Source organism: Zeugodacus cucurbitae, chromosome 4, assembly GCF_028554725.1.
Source record: "Zeugodacus cucurbitae isolate PBARC_wt_2022May chromosome 4, idZeuCucr1.2, whole genome shotgun sequence".
Classification (NCBI taxonomy): Eukaryota; Metazoa; Arthropoda; class Insecta; order Diptera; family Tephritidae; genus Zeugodacus; species Zeugodacus cucurbitae.
In genome coordinates, this window is record NC_071669.1 from 66,871,629 (window position 1) to 66,895,539 (window position 23,911).

The window sequence follows — 23,911 nt, forward strand, 5'->3', positions numbered from 1 at the left end:
TGGAGTAGAAGCATTTTATTTTTATACAAACTTAAAATTGATACATTTTACAAGAAAATAAATACAAATAAAATAAATAATTATAAACTATATAAATATAAATTTTTTTCTTCTGACGCTTCGGCCTTTATATACTCAAAAAGAACTTAAATAATTCTGTTAGACTATAAAATACGGCGTTAAAGCGCATGTCGTCCACAATAAATAATAAATAAAATAATAAAATCCAGCTTCAAGTTGTACAAATATGAATTTGCATAGCCGCAAATAAACAAAAAATAAATACATTTGTTTTTGCACTACAAACAAGCCAAAGTTAACAATTTCGACCCGAACAATTTTCTAAAACTATATTTTCTAAATTTTTTTCTAAACCACTAATTTTAACGTAAATCTACGGTTTCTGGCAACATTCATGTATTTACGGTTATATTCCTCTATAAGTTTTTTTTTTTTTAACATAACTGTGAACACAATATACGGTGTAGCAACTTGCGCGCATGCAAATCGTGTGAAATTTTGTACAACAAAATATGTATTACTCAACAATAACTTAAGCATTAATCTAAATTATGCTAGTGCATATTTGAAAACAAAATGTCGTTTCGTTTTACAATCTCAATCAAATATAAATCTGCTGGCAACTCCAATGTAGAAGGCCCGCTCACTGCCATTGCCCGTGGTAGGCCTTATAGTGCGGATCCTGATGTTGCCCCACCGGTTGATAGCTGTCGGTCGCTGCCTCCTCCAGTGTGGGATCGGTTTGTAGCGAACGCTTCCAGTAGCTGCCGCCCGACTCGCCGCCCCAATCGTCGCCATGCTCCTCATAGTGGTGCTGATGGTGTGCATGTTCAACATAGACAACCTGGTATTAGAAAGATTTTTTGTTCGTTGAAGTGAGAAACACCAAGGAAATACCAAAGATACCCAAAGGAGTGTCATTTGTATGTGTGTGTGTGTGTGGTTGTGAGTGTGTTTAAAGTGTATGTGTTCGATTTTCGGAGCTTTTGCTTGATTTTGTTTGCTTGATTTTTGTTGTGTTGGTGAATGCAGGAGCTTCTTTTTGAGACAAACAAAAATATTTTTTCGGATTTTTTCAGTACCCATACAGTTTACTTTTGTAAGTAAAATATTAAAATTTACTCTTCTTAATTTTTTTCTATTTTGAGCTTTTCTTCTTCATATAAATTTTTATATGTAAAATCGCTTCATTCATTCATATCACTTATCAAATCGTTAGTAATTAATTTCTTGAGTAATATAAAAAATTATACGTTTGACATATCTGCCCTAAAAATACTTACCGGAAATTCCTCTCATATAGTTTCCTTCATCACCTCTAAAACATTATTTATTATGATTAGTAGTATCAATAATTTATTAAAAAAAAAAAAACCAAAAAACTAATGAGATTTTAAGTGATAGCTCTAACAGTTTAATTACTCTCTTTTGAATATTCTAAACATTTATAGTTGTAGTCTCTAACTCTCCATACATCGAAGAGTGCCGAATCGAACAAGCAACTGATCAAAATCAACTCGCTTAATAAAATACAGTTAGTATTAGTACAAGATAAATAAGGTTCAAACTGGATACATATTTTTGTTGTTCTAATCTAATTCGTCTCGGTAAGATGGTATTGCTTAAACACATACAAATTTCCTAGCATTAATGTTACAGAGAGTGATTTTAAGTTGTTAGTATATATTAAGGGTATTCTAATGGGTCCTGTACACCATAGATATTATAAAGACTTTATATTTGAATTAACAAATGAGGATTGAAGTTTTTAGAAATCTCAAAATTAGCTTTAGTTGTAAATATTTTTGATCGAAACTTTAATAGAAGACGATTTGATACCAAAGATATGATAATATTTTATCCTAAATAAATTATAGGCTAATAGAAGATTTTGTAGTAACATTAAACATATTATTTTCATATTCCCTTCATATTTTATATACCTCTTTTACACAAAAGTCTGACGTTTTCGTCCATTGAGCTATACAAGCTGTGTTAAAAAATAACGGGAATTTTAAACTTTTAAATCTGGCGGTTTTGGAGAGTCCAATTGTCAAAATTGTACAAAGGTTAGACGTGTTTTATGAGTTTGGAGATTTTCGTTTGTTAAAAGCTCTTCGTAACTTGTTCGTGAATTCTTAGCTAAAAAATAATAACAATCCATATTCGACAAACATAACTCCGAGAAACTTTTTCCTATTTCCAAGAATAGAGAGAACCTTAAAAGGTCGTCGTCTAACAAGCATAGATGAAATAGCCTGAATAAGCTAAAGGCTTTTCCAAATATTGAGTTCGAGAAGACCTTCGACGATTGGAAGAAACGCTGACATAAGTGCAAAACATCGAAAGGGAACTATTTTAAAGGCGATAACATTAATGTAGACGATTAAATTGTTTTTTTTTTCAGAAATAATAAATCCCGTTATTTTTTTAACACATCTCGTATATAATTTTGATTTTAAAAAACTCTTCTATTCAATCAATACTATTATTTTATGTGATAAAAGATATTTATAAATATTTCAAAACGGTATTAATTTTGTGTTATACTTCCTCTTCAGTTGGATCTACATTTCTACTTTTAATACAAAATAATATTTCAGAAGGGTTTAAGCCATCGAATCTATGTAATTTTTGACATTCATACTCTTTTGTTACAAATATTCTTGAAATCGCTCCTGTGACTGGAAATGGGAAGAAAGTAAACAGACAAGAAAGGTAGGGTAACATGCTTCATGCTGTGTAGAGAGCGCCAAATTGATGTTATTATTTATAAATTTTGAAAGGTAAAAAAGTTGCATAATATTTATACACAAAATAAAAATCAGCCGCTTTGTATAAGCAGCAGCAGTTTATGACATATTCAGTAGGTACAAACACTGTTGAGACAGCTTCTTGCTCATGCACATGCAGTTTTAAAATAATGTGTTACAAATAAATTAATTAATATTATACCAATCAATATATAAATATAAATATCGTATAAAAATTTAATTATCGTGCTCATTAAAAACATATATTCATTTTTTCAGTGCAATTTTGAAAAAAAAATCAAACTCAATCAAGTCAAACATATGGCACAGCAAACAAAACCAAACACGCGCATTACACAAACAAAAACAAAACAAAAATAGTACGTGTTGGGGATGCAATAAAACTCCATCAGCCTTTTCCTTCCCTCAAGAAAGGACTAGAAATACCAACCTTTTGCGGCGTACCGCCACGTTTCACATCAATCCAGAAGCGTGCAATATTTATGAGCAGACCAATCAAAGCGATGGCGAAGAATTTAATTTGCAAATGAGCGCCCAAAATCTTCAAAAGCAGCTCAATCTTCGCCTTAAGGAAGGAGCCCAGCAACACCAGTTTTGCGATGGCCTTCTTCTTCTTCTTCTTCTTGCCACGTGTCACTGTTTTGTTGGTAAATGCGAAAAAGAAAGAGAGAAAACATTGCGGCACAATGCGGCATATTAGTATGATTTGTGCAAGCAACACGAGCTGGATCTAAAACTAATGAACAATTATGGAAAATCAAAAAATCGGTTGGGAGGGTGGGTGTTTGTTAGTATGAAGTGCATTTCGTGGTGCATTAGATAGATGAGGAGAGAGAGGCATAAGCGTTATATCAAATGGAATTATACAAATATATTTACATTAAATAATAAATAACCGATTTAATGCTAGTGTGAGTATGCAAAGGAGGCGAGTTCGTTGCTTAAGTCTTTTATACTAAATGACAGTATTGGATTTGATTTGTTTTAAGGACAATTCAACTAAATTTAATTTTAAATTTTAGAATAAAAAAGCTGAATAAAATTAATTTTTATATGTGTCTATATTTCAGATATTTTTATTATCCTAATCGAAATATTTTTTTATTAAATTCGACTCTTTTGCATTTTCACTGCGAATTATTATAATTTAATTTAGACTAAGGATTAAATATTAATTAAAATTATTTAAGCTTACAAGTAAGCGTAAAATGCACGTTTTTGTTATATAAAGTCAACCAAAATTCTTGAATTAAATTTTATAGAATTTTCTTCTGGTTCATTTTATGTTAAATTTTTAATTAATTTATATATTACATTTTTTTTTTTCAAAATTAATTACAGTACCAAAAAATATAAGCGTGCATTTTGCGCATACTTTCAATTACTAGCCATTAGTAATAAACCAATAGTGTTATGAATAAAAATAAATAATTAACCCAATCACAGCCTTACCACACAACCACTGCATTACCGCCGAATTTAGCAACTACAGCAACCTGAAAGTCGTGTAGATGGTTTATGTATGCGCTGTCAGGTTTGTGTACTTGCTAATCAGTTCTTTTCTGCGGACAAGTGGCAACGCTCGGTTGTGAAAATATGAATCAGCTATTTAAAATTGGAAATACCCTACACCCAAATATTTATGATTATATTTTATGTAATTTTTTCAATCTAAATTAGTATATATATTGAAATTATATTATTATTTTGTATTATTATTAGGTTTTTATATTATTTAGTTATTGATTTACAGCAAGAATTAGACAAACAAGGAGTAAAAATATAAATTATATGGTTATAAGGTACCGAGTATTTTATAAGGTCATAAGGGCATAATCCTCATCATTTTCAAAAACAAAATATATTTGTAAAAAAAAGTACCCTCGAGTGTTTTTTTTTTATTCAAAGATGTGTAATTTGATAGAGAACGAGATTAACTTTACTTTATAAGTAAGATAAGTTAATTTTCAATTTTGTAATTTTTCATCTCAAATTTATATGTTAATAAAAAAATAAATTAAAAGAAAACTTTGCTAAATTTTTCGTAAAATAATCGTTTCAGAAACAACAAAATACAAATTTTATATTATAAATGATACCAAGGGAAAGCATATAGGGCAGATATATAACTTTTAATTTTACTTCAATTATTAACTGGTAGAGGAGGGCACATGGAGCAACTTAAAAAAATCGAATTTAAGGATAATTTCAATTTTTGGAATTTTGGTTTTATGCAAGTAATTTCATTAGTCAAGCGCTTGGATGTAGGGTATTTCGACAAACCAACACCATATGGTAGTTAAAAAGGAAAGGAAATTCAAAGAAAGTTATTAGTAAACTAACAAAAGTATATGTACAACACCAACACCAACTACATATATACACACATAATATATAATATACAACAATATAAACTAAGGGATAGCAAACTACGTATTACGAAAGAGAGATCAGAGTATAAAAATGTCGTGTACGAAAAGGGTGCGATCAAGTTAATAAATCACACGCAAACACACACCTCCAACGCTTCTACCATATTTTATCGGTTTCTTGTGTTTGCGCTTGTGTCCACCATCCGCAACATCGACCGAATCCACCAACTCCTCCAACAGACCCAAACCCAAATGATCCGAGGGCTCCTGCTCAACCACCACCGAAACGCTGTCATCGGCGTGCTGATGCTTCTTCTTCTTCTTTCGTTTCTGCTTCTTCGCCGGCTTGCTATGACCTTGCGACACTGGCACCCATTCAACAGCATCATCGTGATGTCCACCATGACCACCATGCCCGTGTAAAGACAATTCGGCCGGTTGTACGACTAAGAGTGTTTCGGGCTTCTTCTTTCTCTTATTTTTGCGTTTCTTTTGACCACCACCGCCGCCGCCGCCCTTTAATTGGCCCGGTGGCGTACTTTCATTCTCTTCGATTTCGATAAATTCGACGCCATCTGAAGAGTCATGATTAGCAACACCAGGTGCGGTGCCAATTAGAGGCGATACTTCGCTGTGAGCCAGCTGGCTTTGCGCGCTCACTGGCCGGGAATGGAAGTTGACTGTATTTTGCTGGTTGGCTATGTCATCGCGATCTACGTCGTCTTCATCATTCTGCGACGGCTCTGTTTCTCCATCATCATCGTCCTCTTCTTCTTCATCATCTTCATCACCATTGTCGCTGTCCTCTTCTTCCTCACCATCTTCGGTCTCGTTTTCATTATTGTCGAAATTCTGCTTGATATTCGGCTGCACATAGTCGTACTCGCGACCCAGAAAGCTAAGTGAGATGAAATTCACAGCTGGTTTATTAGATTTTAAGTGTTATTTTGTATGCCACTCACCCATCCATAGTTTCGGCGAAGTATTTCTTCATATAACCAGTGCCGATTTCGATTTTCTTCAATATCGTGGATGGCTTCTCCTTGGTGAGTCCCTCGCTGGCGCTGTAACCACGCTTCTCAAGTGTCGCATTCAATTGGCGGTCGGCTTCCACTGTGGGGTGTGGCGGAAAATTAAATTATTATTAATAAAGTGAAACCGTTACATGTTTCGAGTGTTGCAATCAGAGCGCACAAATGCTGTCAGTTGGTTATTATTACTAACGCTGTCTGCTTGCAGTTTTTCTTTGTTTTTAGGCCCATTTTAACAGACATTCGTTGGACTTAGTACGACCAAATTAGCGACCATGTCTCATGTTTGTAAATGAAAAGTGTAAATAAAAGAGTTCACACTTTTCACTCTCAAAAACTTACTATTACGGTCGTAACACCTCGACACACATCCATATATGTATGTAGTTGTACTCATATGTGACACCGGTGCAGTTAACTTGCTACAAGCACACCGGTTTGTCAACCAATATAACCTACGAAAAAAGTAAAGTCTTCAAGCGACTAGTTTCAGTCAATTAAAGATGTAATAAAAAATATATAAAATATGCACATAACCTCAAATGCGCATTTATGTATGTAATATGCATTTATGTATTTATTTTATTTTATTTTATTTTATTTTATTTTATTTTATTTTATTTTATTTTATTTCATTTTATTTTATTTTATTTTATTTTATTTTATTTTATTTTATTTTATTTTATTTTATTTTATTTTATTTTATTTTATTTTATTTTGATTTATTTTATTTTATTTTATTTTATTTTATTTTGATTTATTAAACTCGTCTACAATGTCAAGAAATTGCCTGTTATACTGATAGACATAAGTGAAATGATGTTAATATTAAGTCTGCACGCTAAGATAATTTTATTTAATTATTTTATTAATTTTACGAAGAATTGGTTATGGTTTGTGGCCACAAAGGCATGAAAAATTCAGCAACTAACCGAAACCGGCAACAGGTGTTGAAGCAGTCAGTGTGTGCTTTATAACAATTTATCGCTTTTATTTCAATGTAACGTTTATGGATTCTATATATTGGTTTTGGTATGCTTTTATGCTCATGTTAATCTGCAAAATTCAAGTACGAACACATACTGCTGGTGCTTCGTTCTGTGCTGATTATGCTGCAATAGTGCCGTTGAATTTCCATTAAATATATGCAGTCACCGGCACTTAATGTTTGAATATGACTAAAGTAGGTCTTGTATACAAAAAAATTTGATTTTACTTTATTAAAAGAATAATAATTCTCTTCAATTTACAAGTTCGTGAAGAAGAAAGTGCTAAAATATTAAACAATATTGGCATAACATTCTTCAATGGCCACCTCGCATTAACTATCAAAGGCCTCGAATACTTATTGGTTATGAGGAAATACTTAGTCGGACTTCAGTTATATATAAGCTGCAAATGAACTTAATTTAATTTTCTGAGGTGCTCCCTAAACCTCTTCCAATTTAAGACAGCTCAAATGTTACTATTTAACCCACTCAGATTCTCCTGAGAACCAACCATCCAGTGGTAAACAGAACGAAGACAGAAGGAACTGTTCTCAGTCTACTTATATTATGATGGAAATGCCTTTCCTTGCCGTAGTAAAGCATTGACAGTTAAGAAATAAATTAAATTTGAGTCCAATAAATAATTGTACCTTTCAATTTCTGCCATTGCATCTGCAATTCGCCATCCCACAAATCCAAGATGCGTCCGGATTGTTGCCGCGCACAGCCCCAAGGCTGTTCTCTCATCGGACATAGCGCTAAATCTATATATGGCGATACTTCTGCAAATAAAAGAGCAAATAAGATATGTTGAGTAAGTGTGTAGAATTGATTTCATACAAAATTATATAATATATTTTATAGCAGAGATGTTATACTCATACAGCTACACTTGCCACAATCAAAAGAAAATAAAGCAAATGAGACTAGTATCTGCAAACGTGATGAATACCTATTTGATTCAGCGAATAGATAAGCGAATTTCACTATAACCAATGGGCATTTGCTAAGCTAATTATCCCCACTCGCCTTATGGCGGGTTACGTGCATGACCAAAATTGGATGGGAAGCATGTCTAACTATTAGCGGCATGTTGCCACAAATTACTGAAATCAAAGCAAAGCGTTTAAATACTTACACACTTATAAGTACAGCCACAAATGTCTTTTATGAATACTGTTTGGACTCGATAGGAAATTTATCAGGAATCTTTTATTTCTTTGCAAAAACGACTGAAGTTGAGATTGAAAAGCTATTTATTTACAATTAAAATTTATGAGAATAGTCATATTACTAGATCTAGAATAAAGTTTATGTTTTCCTACACAAGAGTTTTAGACTTATATCCTCTTAACTACTATTACAAAGCATCATAGTGTGCTCTCATGGCATGAACAGAATAATATTGGTGTTGAATTATTTTATAATAACCTCATTAATTTAGGGCTCTACAAAATTCCTGCAGGGTCACAAATCCATATCACTACTTAGCGTAGGTGTGAAACATAGGTAACATTAGCAATTCGTTTAACTTAGTCGGTTTCAAAGTGGTCACCAAGCCATTGACCATTTAAACTGGCGCGAAGAGTAAACTAGACATAAACAACTGCAAAAACAAAACCAAACAACAACGTGATAATTTCACAAAATAATAGAAAACACCGCTGCTTGGTTTCATGGAAGAGAGCTGTTGTTGATATACATGAAAAATAGAAGACGCAAAGAGTGAAAGCCGCCTGTAAATACATTTGTACATATTGACTTTGATCAGCCAAACAACTAAACAAGAAAACAACTACTTTTATATATTTTGTTGTTGCTGTTGTTTAGTTTGTTTGCAATTTGTATTTCTGTTTGCGATGCAATGCTTCAAAGAAAGAAGCTTGTGATTTACATTAATTGTTTTTGAAGTGGTCATGTTGGAAGTTTTTCACTAAGCTAGAGTGCTTATTCTAGAAGTTGATTTTTTAGAGGGATCTAGAAAGCGAAAGCGTTTACTAAGACACACCAGCACATTGCTTTGACAACATATAGATCTGAGTACAGCCACTTTACACAAGCCTCTTTTGAGTTCATGGGGTTCGCCAAGGACAGGAACAGGTGGTAATCACTTGGCGCTATGTCCGGACTATATGGTATGCGATAAAACCTCCCATCCGAGCTCCCATAGCTTCTGATGAGTCATGAACGATGTGTGAGGTCTGGCGTTGTCCTGGTGGAACACTACACATGGGAGCAGTTCATATTGGATGATTCCCTTCCAATCCCACCAAACACACAGCAAAACCTTCATGGTCGTCAATCCCGGCTTGGCCACTGTTTGCGACGATTCACCGGCCTTCATCCGCTTCAAAAATGGGTCGATTTCGTTCCGTTCAGCAGCAGCAGATGTCACGAGATGCCATATGCCGATCTAATTCGATGTTTTCATGATTTGATCGGTATTCTTCGTCACAGGCTGGTTTAACCATGGTGTCGTTTTCACCCGCTCTAAATCGTCGAAACCATTCCTCCGCTGTTCGAAGTGATAGAGTACCATCCCCCAAAACACCATTAATCTCACGGAATGTTTCTCTAACGGATTTGCCTTTAACGAAGGAAAACTTTAAAATGGCCCGAATTTCGGCGTTAGTGAACTCAATGTTTACACGTCTATAACTGTTGAACGCAATATCCAAACTAATCAGACATAGCGTCGTTTTGTAGGTTATGTCAAGACTTTTCAAAGATGTATAGTAATGCCAGATACGAGCAAAGGCGGAAGGGAGATATTTGCCAACCTAATATAAACGAAGCTCCATTCTTCATATGAGATCACATAATAAAAGGAGACGCTTGGCAAAGCTTCAGAGGTTGATAAAAAATTTCACTGTCTTACTTTTAACTTTGTTTTTCACAAATCTTACACTCATATATATACTTATAACTTTTATAAGCAATCCAAAAATATTGGCAAAACCATTACTTTCTCAGTTCAGTGATGGCTTGCCAAATTTGTCACAGTCAGATATATTGCCTGCTGCAATGTTAACAAATTTATTTAATGTGCCACATTAGTTACTGCCTAAACAGGCTCAGTCTGATACTTCGATATATCAACGTATATACCATATATGTACTGCAATACATAAATACAGGATTCAAGGTTTCAAATTGCTCAATGCATATAACAGTGAACGAAAAGGCTCTGCAGCTTAAGTTCACTGAAAGTCGCGTCGTGAAACTGATGACCCCAAATTGGCGTTGCATCGTTAGCAGACGAACAAAGCATTATCAGCAATATCAGCGTGGAACCTAAGCAACAATGTATGTAGTAGCTAGAAATTTGGCGACATCACTTACACAGTTTATCGTTAATCTGCAACACAGATCTTTTACTTGCAGTTTTTATGTGGGAGCAACAATATTTCACAGGCGCAATTCGTGTAGAGCTTTGGATGTGAAAACTAACAGTGATATCATTAGAGCTTAGTTAAAACTTTTAAATCATGGAGTGCACGATTATTGTTGTTATCGCTAATGATTAAATAAATAGATAAGATTATCAAAATAGTGCATAGATTTTGCTACATAAAAATAATAAAATGAAAATATTGCAGTTGATTTACTATCTAAAATTTAATGTCGTGAAAGGCTTTCAGTTAAAAAAATTATAAGAAGCTTTAAGCATTTACCTCAATATGTGCAGACATTAGATAGCATATCTAGCGAAAAATTGAAAGTGAGCACTGTGCTAAGACATATAATTCATTATTGCATATTTCTGGATGTGGAGAACATTCAAAGTGGAGAGACGATGCAGCTGGTGAAGTTAATTGTATGTTTGTTTAGTTAAGTAAAATTATAGAAACCGTGTGTGATTTTATGCAAGAGGCAAGCATTTCCACAATGAATAATAGCGTTTTTAAACAACTCTGCGACAAAGACGTACGATATACGTTCTTTGTCTACGATGGACTGATTTTTTTGATAAAAAAAGCTACGGTAGATGTTGCTGCTAAAAACGCTAATCAGCTGATGAAACTTACCAACTTCTTATGAAAAGCAAAAACAAAAATGCATAACAGCTGATCGGTTATTGAGTAGCCGGCAGTATAAAAGGCAAAATAGGGGTTCTTTATAAAAAATTTAATTGATCAATTAATTTGGCTCTCTAAAAAAGCTATAAGGTCGGCGATGAAGCTTTCAGAAGTTATGAGAGCTCATAAAGCTCTTCTAAATTTTATTAATGTAAAAATAGAGGTATTTAATAACAGAGTACCTCAAATAATTTCATTTCGAGTTTTAAATTCACGTTCTGAAGACCTCAATCATATCCGACAAATTCGAACCACACATATTTATAAATATCTTTGAAGATATAAGATAAAGGTATATGGGAGCTCACTTTACTACAAATTACTCATTTTATTCACAATATTGAATAAAGTCTACGCGAAATTCATTTTCCATGAAGTAAAGGTGCGTTATTGTCATGAAGAAATAAAGTGAGAATCACGTAGATCTTCAAAAATTAGAAAATATGAACCACAATTTTAATATCTTACTGTTGAGCCCACCCATAAACTAACATATTTACTTTCCATTGCAAATTATATGCCTAAATACTTAAAAAATTTATTATAGAAAATTATACGCTGCCGTCAGCGCATAATGTGAATGTGCTTTACATTTATTGTTGTTGCTTTCTATTTTGAAATATTGCTGCAAATAATGACATAAAATTGTTTTACGTGTCACCTGATAGCCCAGTTGTGGACCGACCGGGCCGACCCACCCACCTTAGCACAAAGCGTTTTGCATACACAGTAGCCTAGATGTACATACATACAGACAACAACAACATAACTACTGAACTACACCGGTAGTCGCTATGCACCTGCGCCTTTGACTGGAAGTACTTTTACTCAGACTACCGTTATGTCTAACAGTGAACCAAAAAACAAAAAACGCATGCAACGTGTGGCAGCAATCAACTGAGGAGAATAACAGTAGCATAAAAATCTTAATAATAATAGCAACAACAAATATTGCCTACTGCAGCATTACTTCCACTTGGCGTAGCATTATCTTGACAGCCATTCATTGGTCAATGCAATAAATAATCTGCAAACAATTTAATGCCGCTCAATCAAAGTGCGCAGCGCACGGTGCGCATGTGGCATGCAAATGAAGTCAAGCGGCTGACGGCAAACAAGTGCTTGGAAAGTGTGCGCAATTGACGGAAATGGAGCAACAAGTGGGAGTTGGCAGTTACTCGTAAGGGACAATGGGCGTTGGGCGGCGGTAGGTCATCGATAGGCGGCGGGTGGTGGCTGAGCGTATTTGTGTGTAAGTCTTTTGTATGCCACTTGCACCTTCTTTCAGACTTTCGCTGTTATTGTTGTTGCTGTGAAAGTTTAATTAAAAGCGTGCTGCATTATGATATCTGAGGGCGAATTATGACGTTCGATGATTGACTGTATTGTAATAAAAATTTGTGGCAATAAATATTATGTGGACTCACCCACGCCAGCAGGTACTTCGAAATGATTTCAATAAATTTCGTGCAAAATGTATCACGTTACAATGTTTGAAGTTATGAGGTTTTATTAGACCACCGCCTTTGCGGCTATACAATGTTGCAGCATTTGAAGAAAGCTTTATGTACAAAAAAAAATCGCATGATATATTATATATTTTCGCTCCCGCTCCTTTTCATATTTTTCTTGAGCTAAGAAGCTTTTCAAACAATTTTTAATAACTTTTCAATATCCATATTAATATTATAAATGCGAAAGTAACTCTGTCTGTATGTTACTCTTTCACGCCTAAATGGCTGAACGGATGTTTATGAAATTTGGTATGGTGATAGATGATAACCTAGAAATGGTCATAGGCTATAAATAATCACGCCATCGTTCTTAGGGGGTAGGCAGAAGACAGATAACTAAATTGAGTTATTGATTTTTAGTCGTTTTTGTTGGTACTTTTGCTCTTTCACGTCTAAACGGCTGAACGGATTTTGATGAAATTTAGTAAGGTAATAGATGGTTACCTAAAAACGGATATAAGATCAAAATGATCACGTCATCGTACTTAGGGGGTAGAAAGTAGGCAGAAAATTGAATTGAGTTAGTGATTTTTTTATGGTTTTTGCTGGGAGTTTTGCTCTATCATGTTCCGGACGAAGCCGCGGGTAAAAGCTAGTTGTATATATAGCTAAAAGCTCCTTATTGTTCGACATCACTAATTTTTGTGCTTTTAAAAGCTTTCATTGTTAAAATCCCTGCCGTTCCAAAAGCCATTCACAACATATAGCCAACACTTATTTCGTCCACACTCACTATCGTACTTTTAATAGCTTTCATTGAGCTTTCATTACACTAAGCTTTCGGAAATATTAACCTGCGAGATGAAAGCATCGATCTAAGATATTTTTTGAAGACATGATGTGATGACAAAACTATCCGCAGGTTTAAATGTTTTTGGACAGTGACTTTTTGAAATTGTAATAGAAAAGGCGTATGAGACATTTAGGACTTTTTTCAACTTTCTTCCTTTTATGCATTGAAATATTTATACAAATTTAATCTGATTATTATATTGTACGATGAAGAGGTAAATACAGAACCATATTTCGGTCAAATAGCTTTGAGAGACATCTTGAATACAAGAGAGACTGATATAAGATGAACCAGACAAAGATAACAGACTAAAAGATTGATTTGCCTTAATCAATTCAGCGCGATGGAAGAATATACCGGGGTGCAATACCGCAAAGGTTATGTGCAATGCGGTGGATCAGAAAAATACAAGTTTAATACTAGCAGTGTGCAGAAAGGACTGTAGGATCATGGTTAGCATACCTACTGGTCACAGTCTTGTAGCAGCGCACGCCTATAATAAGGGGCTTTCAGATCGGGAAGAATGCAGGAAATGTCAGGAGCAGGGCACCAAGGAAACAGTGGAGCATCTTTTGTGCTCTTACCACGACAACCTTTCAGGTCCCTAGGGGCCCCGCAGTACGATAAGTTAGAGGAGATATCATTAGTGAGGCCTCATCATCTCTTAAAATGTGCGATAAGCACTGGCATTCTATCAGATGACTACTACTCAGGGAATACGTGACGGGACTCCATCTGGTGTCGTTAAGGACCATAACTGGTCGATGAGGGGCCTGTTGGCCCACCAGACTAACCTAACCTAACGTAATCAATTCAGTTGATTTTCCTCTTTAGTATAATATTGTAAGGGTCTGTAGAAGGAAAGTGTCTTATTTTTAATAAAGCTGTCTCTCATCAAGTGAATAAATGAGAGCACTTCGTGTATTACCTATACAAATTCTCAAACATAAAATCGTGTACATCTATAAATAATTATAGCAGACTTAATAGGAAGTTCGCCAAGTTTCTTTTCCTTTACGGTTATTTTTCTGCCACTTAAGGATTTGTAGATTAGCAAAAACTTTACGACTTTAAAGCGGTAAACTGCTGCCGTTGAATAACCATGAGAAAATAGTCAATCAAAAGACACTCTAGCTCACCTTAGCAAACATAAGAAAATAAAAGAATAATTTTGCCATTAGTTCGCAACGCCAACAGTAGTCATAGTCAATCGAAGCGGCGGCGACATTCGAATAATCAACCATCGCTGCGATTTAGATCGCATGACTTCTGATACGTAGCTGCCAAACACGTACGATGAGCGCACACATTAACTTTCACTTGCGCGTCACACAGCCAATTGAATCAGCGGGTGTTTCGTGCGCATGCGCGCCAACACTGGCTAGTATTTGTATGCAATTTCGAAAAATCAAAAATGTAAATAATAAAAATTTATGGCAAAATAGCAAGTAATAATCGGTATATATTGTGTATAGAGAAAAGAAATCAAATTCGCCAAAGTGTGTGACCACATGTGAGAGAAAATCTATTAATTGACGATAACAAAGGCGCCATTTTCCAAAAAAAATCAATTAGTGAAAAAATTTAATGCGTGACAAAGGTACAACAACAAAGCGCTTTGTTTAATAAGCGTTTGTGATAATAGAAAAGCTGGTGGAGCGCAATTGTTGTAATAGAATGCAGCTGGTAGGCGAAATAAATAAAAATAAATAATAAATATCAAGCAATACAAAAAAGAGTTTAATACGCTTCTGCGTAACTAAATATTACAAAAAAAGTATTAATTTTCAAAAAAATCAATTGCCACCAAACTTCATGGTCCATTATAACTCTGACAGATTGGTAACGATTTCATTCAAATACATTTTGTTCGCCAGCGCAGCTTTATTATGTGCGTTGTTGTTGTTTTTAGCGCTAACATTGCTGCATAACAACAAATTAAAAAGTGTGTAAACAAGTTTTTGGCGCATCTCTATAGAGATAGACACGCATATATACATATTTACATATATACGAGTACACACACACTCGAATCTTGGCATAATAAAATGCATTTCGCTGCCGTTTTTTGCCGTTTCATCGCATTTTTCGCTTTTAGCCGGTTTATTTCCGCCGAAAAATTTCACTACTTGATGATTGTTGTAAATTTTCTACCTCCCATTTACATATGCAAACACGCACATACGTGTTTGTTTGTTTGTTTGCTTTGTAAGCGTCTAAGATTTCGTCACATTCAATTGTGTGTTGTTTAATTATGTTGCCTTGTTTGTTTATTTACCTGTGCTTCCAGTCGTCATTTGTTTTTGCCCACCGAACTAAGCATTTTTTCATTTTGTTTACACACTTGTTTATTTCATTAATTTCATTTCATTTCATTCTCCTACTGACTTACTCACTCAATTACTCACATACTTAGTTACTTGTTTTAATGTAATTTGTTGTCTTTCTTTGTTATTGCATTGTATGTTATTGTTCTTGTTGTTTTTGCGGTAAAATTAATAACCTAAATATGTATAAGTTGAAGCATGCAAACTGGTTTCAATGACCGCCTTTATTTTACTCACTGAAGAGCATATGTGAGAGTGAACCCATGTGACAAAAAGAGGAACTGTGGAATGAGCAATTAAAATGCTTCTGCATAATAATAAATATTTATATATTTGTAATAATATGACAAAATTGTCTGGGGAATCTCTTGGAAAACGATCATGTTTTTACTATTAATTTGTTAAAACAGTTATTCAATAATGTAGAGTTAATTACTTTGAAAGTTGAGTGAAAAATTAGCTGGATCCTTTGCTTCGTTAAGTGTTGTTACATAGAGTGGCATATTATAGACTAAGATATTGAAGAAAAATCTTACAGTGAAGGCTAAGTAATTTATAAGTGATCCATTTTATAGTAAAAACTCATAGATCAGTTTCCAAATATTATAAAAAAAAAATTTAAAACCAAAACGTTCCATAGAACCAAATAAAAATCAAAAGATTTTAAAATTTTGAATAAATTCCGAATTTTGGGGTCGAATTTAATTGAGCTCTTAAGGGGCTATACCAGTCTGACATTTTCAAAAAATCGATGTTTTTATTTTTTGCTTATTCGATAGTTTATATTTTCAAAAATATCCTGTGAAAGCGTTAAGGTCGTATCTTGAATAGTTTTCGAAGGTATAAGCCGCTATAGTCGAAACTTTAAACTCATTTTTCTCGTAATGACATTTCTCAAAACTGCTGACATCATAACTCAATGTCCGATTGACTTCAAATTTAAACTGAATGTTCTTAAATATATTTACTATACAACGCTCTACCTTTTTTTGATTTGTTGAAAATTGTCAATTTGGCTTTAAAAGTACTACCATTTCTTTTTTCTAAAAATACAACTTTTTTTCAGAACTACGCCATTTTGTAAATTTTTGATATTTTTCAAATATCGTAATTCATTGTATAGGAAATACATATATTTATCTTTAATAGCCTTTTTGAATTGTTTTGCTTCAGCAACTCATTCGGCAGGAATCATGTCAGCAGTTAGGGAACTTTTTTGGCACCTCCGAAGACAGGGTATAGTCCCTTAACATTGGTTGTCAATATGCAGTTCATTCGCGATCAAGGTGCTTGAATGAACTGATCGCAAAAGGCATTGTCTCAATTTAAAAATATTGTATCGCCATCACATTTTGAATTCTGATATGAATAAAACCGGTAGAAGTGGAATTTTGAATGGCGATTCGAATGTATTTCCTTTAAAGCGCACTCAGTACAAAAAATATTTCTAATATGTGAGGCGTTGTTTGGTCCAATAGATCCTCAGATTTGACTCTGCTGATAAAAATCCCAATAAAATCAGCCACTTGATTCATGTTATATTCAAAAATGGTCCAAGTAAATTGTGTAGCCAAATTAAATGGAAAAATATTTTTTTTATCTTCATACTTTTTCTCCAAAAATACAAAAAAATTAAAATATTTTTCAAATGAAAATGTTATATTATATGTCCTTATGAGTACTAGTCTGATTTTTTTACCACTGTTTTTAGAATTGTTTTTGAGTCTCTAGGCAAAATACCAACAAGATTACATTTGTAATTACCCTAAAATTGTGCGATAAAAGTATAGAACAAGATATTTTCTCTGTCTTATTCCCAGGAAGTTTATGTCAAATTCATATTGAGACATTCATCGCAATGATTTATCAGTAGCAAAATTACCGTTAGATAGCGATAGTTAAGATAATAAAATCAATATCGAATAGAAATTGAATCAAGAAATAATATTACTAGTTTGAATAGAGGTTAAAAGAAGTGCGTTAGGTTGAATCACCAAATGTTTTTTTCAACATTTCCAACTTTTTGGCCCAAGATATTTCGTTTCAAACACAATATTTCACACAAACTCTTTGTTCAATATCCATTTAATTTGAAAATTTCCGAGTACTTATTTGACAGAATGTGTTGACTTCAATATTATCCAAAATTGGTAAGTACTATTGGGGTATATTTTTTATAATTTTATGATGAATATCACATTTTACAAAAATCCAAATCAAAAAATTCCATGTATTTCCCCTCAAATTCCACATGCAACAAATTAATTTGTGCGCACCAAGTTTCCACTATTCATGGAAATTTTGGAGGTAGACATAAAAAAAATGTCGGTAGACGAGCTTAATTCAAGTTTTACTGCATATTAACTTAGGCACTATATTCATTTACTTTCATTCAACACGCGCTTACACACTTTGGACAACATTGGACATAGACTACAGTCTCTATTATAAAATATGAGCAAATGTGTTGCACCTACTTAGCGACAGGTTTATTTCTATAAATGTGGCCCATATATTCAAAAACATATGCTACGGATATAAATGAACATACAAATATACATTTTTATACAAGTGCCAGAATAAAATGTGGTGTCGCGCTCATTATTCAAATGCGTGAAGTGGCAGCTACATTCAAACGCACTCTAGTAGAATGTACTTGCAAACAAACATACTCAAGTATGTGAGCACATAAAAATCTTGTAGTGAGTTCTGCAACTCATAGCGAAATGTGACAATGGCGACATTATTTGTTTTTACAACCAATCAAATGGTAAATAAAAAAACAACTTGACACCGTAGGCTAACCTGTAAACTACAGTTAACCACCATAAAGCTTTTTTAAAAAACGCACATTCACACCTCTGTGCACCGCCTCATGTGCATTTGCACCGCTATAAATGCGTTTGTGTATGCGCTTCTTGCAATTCTCTTATTGCCGTGAAATCCGCTCATTTGTGCTTCGTCGATTTTAGTTTTCATGTTGGCACATTAAACAGCAGCCGTGAAGTAAAATTGCTGTTGTAAACTAAATGGTTATCAACGGTGAAGCAATTGCGCTTACTTTAACATATGAGTACGAGTGCTTGGGAGTGAGAATTTTCATGGCCCACAAACTGATTGGCGGCTTCCACAGTTGCAATTATGGGTTTTCTTATTTTCGCTAGCATTTAATACTCGTGCAATATGCATAATCGTATGCAGAATTTTTATGCTGTTTGTTTGCGAAACTTTTGAAATTAATTCGCTGCATTCTGGTAGAGTCTTGTTAAGTGGTGAGCAAACTGTATGCATAATAAGGTTGCAAAGTACGATTTTTTTTTTTTAATTTTTCGTAAACCAGATACATGAGTGGCAATGGTTCCTTTTTGTCACCGATTATAGTACTCATATTCGAAAGCACAGATATGAACTTCGAACAGCGTTTATTCTTCAGTTTATTTATATTTCTTGATTATTTGAAAATTAATTTTGTATAGCCTACTAATTTTCCAGATCAAAAAGCAGAAGTTTATTATTAAGAATCTGTCTTGCTTTTCCAACCGGTTCTGACTTAGTAGAAGATATACATTTAATGCGATAGAGTCAGTTAGAGTTACAGCAGTAGTCTTCAGTCTTTATATTGGATTTGCGGTAATATTGAAGTTAAACTATTTGGAGTTGACTTGACTCTCTACACCAACAGGATACTCTAAAGTCAACATATACGCAGACAGTGAGGCGGGAATCAAGGCAACTCTTTAAGTATATCGGCCAAAAGTGTCTTGTGTGGTTGAACAGCAATTGATGATATCACCAGAAATAGGTGGACGAGATTGCCAAAAAGGCGTAAAACTGTCATCTGAAAGCATGATCAACGTAGATAAACCTATGCACTGTCTATATGATAAAAGTTCAAAGCGCGCTGGAAGAATCTACCTGGATGCAATTCCGCAAAAGTTATGTGTAAGATGGTAGATAAGAAGTACACGAGATTTCTTTGACGCTCGATAGAAGCAAATGTTGGAATATGGTCGACATACTCACTGGTCACTGTCTTGTGGCGGCGCACGCTTACAAGATGGGGCTGATAGATCGCGAAGACTGCAGGAAATGTCAAGAGCAAGGCACCAGAGAGAACCTCTTGTGTGAGTGTCCTGCATTATCAACGGCCTCAGCATTTGGGGGCTACACATTACGTTAATCTAGAAGAGATTTCGTTACTCAAGCCACAAAGCCTTTTGAAATTCGTGTCAAGCGCAAGCATCCTAAAGGATGATTACTCCTCATTAACTACGTGACGGCACTCCATCTGATATTGCAAAGGACCAAAACTGGTCTATATGTGGCTTTCTAGCCTACCAGATTAACCTAACCTGACCTAACCTAACAATACTTAGTTACTAAAATAATGTATCAACCTCGTTGGTGTAATCGATGTAGGAACAGTACCCGAACCCTATTCCGATTGGCATCAAAATAAATCTTTTTCTAAAAGTGATCGCTTTAAGCACATTTCAATAATGAAGACGTTTTGCTATAGAGTCTATTAATTGTTACATACACCGACCATGGTATATAATAATAGTGTGCAGAACAGAATTCATATGCAATCCATGTCCAGTTGTCATGTCATAAATCATTATTTGAATACAGTACCAGACCCAAATTCTAAATAATTTGCAGAAAGAAAATGAGATGTAATAAAAAATCTTGGAAGTAGTTCAGACTTCGCTAGGCTTTGAAGTTGTACTAATAAGCAAGACATATGTAAATCTCAAAACCCAACAAGCTCTAGTAAAAAAAATGTTCAAGAGAATAATATGGTATCCAAAAGAGTCTGGAAAAACGTGTTCCAATACATGTTTGGTATCAACGTTTTCATCCTGAAATAATAATTAGAAAGACGTTTTCTTCACTTAAAGAACGTTCTAAAATAATATTTTTTAACGCCGATAGAATTCAAGACATTCAAAGCGATATAAAAACTTTCTTTGGAACTTGTTTTAATATTTGTTTGATATTCATCTTAATTTACCCCTCATAGAGGATCACACATAACGTAAAAAATGCAAATAACCTAAAAATTAAATTGGTTTAATTTGTTTAAATTTCTAAAAATTTAATAATTTATAATTTAAGTCTCTAATATTCGCTACTTTTACTTAGTCATCGGCTTCTTAAAACAACATAAATTCCATCAAATTATAAACCTTCATAAATTTTAATATTCCATCCATAAAAAATTGGCTCTAAATACCGTTATCATATTTGGACTAGACAAACAAAACCGTACACCGACTATAATTTTCACTTTTCAAGAGTACTCATTATTCTTCGTGCTTATTAATAGCACCATTTATAACAGTTTTACACTTACCATTCATGCTCCGTGCTCTGGCTGCGCCTACACCACCACCACCAACACCAACACCAACGACACCTGGCTGGTCACCAGCACTCCAGCTGTGTGCTAGCGGTAACCGCGTTAGAGTGTGTGTAAGTGTGAGCAACAACACTAACACATAACTTGGCCCTGACCAATCCATTGTGGTCTTATGCTGCCAAGCTAATACTTTTCTACGATTTTAGTCACTGACTGACCGTTGTTGTTGTTGCTATTGTAATGTCAATGCTTGTTGACAATCGACAGAACAATCAATTTTATGGTGGAATGTTGGTTGGTTGTCTCTCCAACTGGGCGTAGTTTGATTACAGTACTTCAGTGGGGCGCGCTTTGTTACTCTCAGCGTTTACAAATTATGCGCACTGATACCGTTATTTATTAATAAGCAGAGAAATAAAATTCTTTCTTAATTTTTTTTGTCTAACAAATATTTTTGTTTGTATTTATGGGGGTTACACAAAGCATTGCCGATAAATGCGGCAAATTGTACGCGTTAGAATTTGTAGGCTTTTATGCAAATGGGAAAAAATTCTTTATTTATGTAAGTTTTAGGTCAATTTAGCGTTACAACGCGATGGTTTAATGTCTTGACCGCCTTCTATGCGACACTCGTTTGACACTCGTCAGGCGTTCGTGACGCGCAGGCGCGCGGCCAACTAATACACACACAACACACGTTTATATCGAAATCTTCTCCGCGTCTCCAAAGCGTGGTACAAGGCGCTGCCGCGCATACATGTCCACTGTTAAATTATGCACAAAATTGTAGCGTTCGAAAATATGTAAAAAACGGTAAAACCAATACAACAACAATTTGAATTTCACCGGCACATATGACGAGTATCTCGATTTTATCGCTTTTTACTTTTCAATATTAATTTTTTTATACTATTCCGAATCACAATAACAGCAGCTCATCTGCAATGCTGGTGTCTTGTCCGCTTGTTGGCTGTGCGGAAAGAAAGATTCGTTGCAAGCGCGTCCAAGTTCAAGGTAAGATTAAGCCATGACTGGCATACGTAAGAAGCTTTATACCAAAGCCGCTGTGCGCCGTAAACAAAAATTCAGTGTTGACGGTAAAGCGCCGAAGAGCGCTAGAGAGTAGAGAGTGAGCGCTAAAAAATTATATTTGAGAATGTGAAATACACCATGTAGCCAAAGTGCAATTGGAGAAGCAGCAGGTGGAAGAGAGACCAGCTTCAGTGGTGAGCACATTTCGAGTCTCGCACTTTCTTGAGCCATGACTGGCTATAATGATAACTATGAGTACGGTAGTAGGTGGTAGCGACAATCAGTTGTAATATTATACTTCCACTCTAAATATATATATTTTTAAGTAACAACTGTTATTGCTTGTGAGAGGAAGCGTTGTTTGTCCAGACAGGAAGGTTCTTTCACCAAAATTTGTCGTATTTTTATTATCGCACAGTGCTTATTATTTGCTAAAGTTTTTAAGTTTTAATGGCTTAGAAGACAGTTGCATACCAACTAGAAGTCTAGCACTTTTTGAAAGGCCCTAAAACTACCATAAATCATTTGAGCTGTACAAAAGTGAATATGAGCTTTTCTTCTTTCCATTCGAAAAGCAAAATAAAAATAAGCAATAAATACTTATAAAGAGCAATATTTAAAACTGTTTACTGTTGCTGTTTATGTTTATGTTGCACCAACATGCATGCTTGGATTTGTGACAATCCTACCAATCCTAAGTTTGAACTTTCTTATATTTGTACACCCTATACATGTTGTTCAGTGGTATGCAATTTCTCTTATTAAAGTATAGCTGTCAGCTCAAGAATACATTAGTTTATTAAACTTTTAGTAATCTAATCATGAAAAGAACCCAGGAACACATGTAGATCAAGTCTACGGTCTATGCTAATATCAGCTATAACTGCCTAGTTCGAAACAGATGAAACAGAAACAGATATTGACGTTAGAAAACAAGGCACAAAAATGTAGACACTTAAAGAAGACTACAAATCTCCTGAATGAGTAAATACGATCAAGGAATTAAAATGGGTTTTCATATAATATTTTTTTGGCAAGCATTATAACGCAGACAGGTCGTTGAAATGCGATAGTGGCGCTCGGAATGTCCAGCCATTCAATATGAGAAGCTTATAACAGACACGAGTTAAAAAAGCTGTAAATTTAAGTTGATCGATGAATTTAATTTATACTTATATAACCACATCGAGACTCGATTATATTTTAATTCCAAGAATGCTTTAAACGAGCATACAAGTTCCGAGACAAATCTTCATGATATCGGTATCCTAAGACACAACGCAAGCGCCGATAGTTCTGCTTCTTTCGGAATGGATAAGGAAGCGAAGCGTCTAGTGATGAGCGAAGACAAGACGAAATATCTCCTGTCATGGAACAAACAGTCAGCGAATTCGCGTCTTGGCTCCCATGTCACTGTTGACAGTCATAACTTTGAAATTGTATTTAATTTGGTGTATTTGGGAACCAACATCAACACCGATAATAATGTCAACTTTGAAATCCAACGCAGAATCACTCTTGCATACAGTTGCTACTTTGGGCTGAGTAGGCAATTGAAAAGTAAAGTCGTCTCTCGACGAACAAAAACCAAACTCTATAAGTCCCTCATCATTCCCG

The 23,911-nt window shown here is 34.5% G+C and overlaps 1 protein-coding gene across 2 annotated transcripts; it reads right to left on the reverse strand.

Moving 5' to 3' along the window:
* Positions 1–29: 29 nt before the first annotated feature.
* Positions 30–22,281, reverse strand: LOC105214635 (uncharacterized). Of its 2 annotated transcripts, none has more exons than XM_011188184.3 (6): positions 21,257–22,281; positions 7,838–7,969; positions 6,130–6,280; positions 5,314–6,065; positions 3,226–3,431; positions 30–835 (listed from the first exon to the last, which is right to left on the reverse strand). In XM_011188184.3, exons 1-6 carry the CDS (start codon positions 21,423–21,425, stop codon positions 665–667), a joined length of 1,581 nt encoding a protein of 526 aa, XP_011186486.2. In that variant the 5' UTR covers positions 21,426–22,281; the 3' UTR covers positions 30–664. The 2 variants fall into 2 exon arrangements, with proteins under 2 accessions (XP_011186486.2, XP_011186477.2); XM_011188175.3 differs by having other exon boundaries at positions 40–865.
* Between the last annotated feature and the right edge of the window lie 1,630 nt (positions 22,282–23,911).

Bases quoted from the DNA above. Each gene is read 5' to 3' on its own strand.
- LOC105214635 (XM_011188175.3), bottom strand. From the start codon at position 21,425: ATGGATTGGTCAGGGCCAAGTTATGTGTTAGTGTTGTTGCTCACACTT. The intron at 6,066-6,129 runs GTGAGTGGCATA...CATCTCACTTAG, and splicing joins TTCGCCGAAACTATGGATGG to CTTTCTGGGTCGCGAGTACG. The intron at 866-3,225 runs GTTGGTATTTCT...TTCTAATACCAG, and splicing joins GTGGCGGTACGCCGCAAAAG to GTTGTCTATGTTGAACATGC.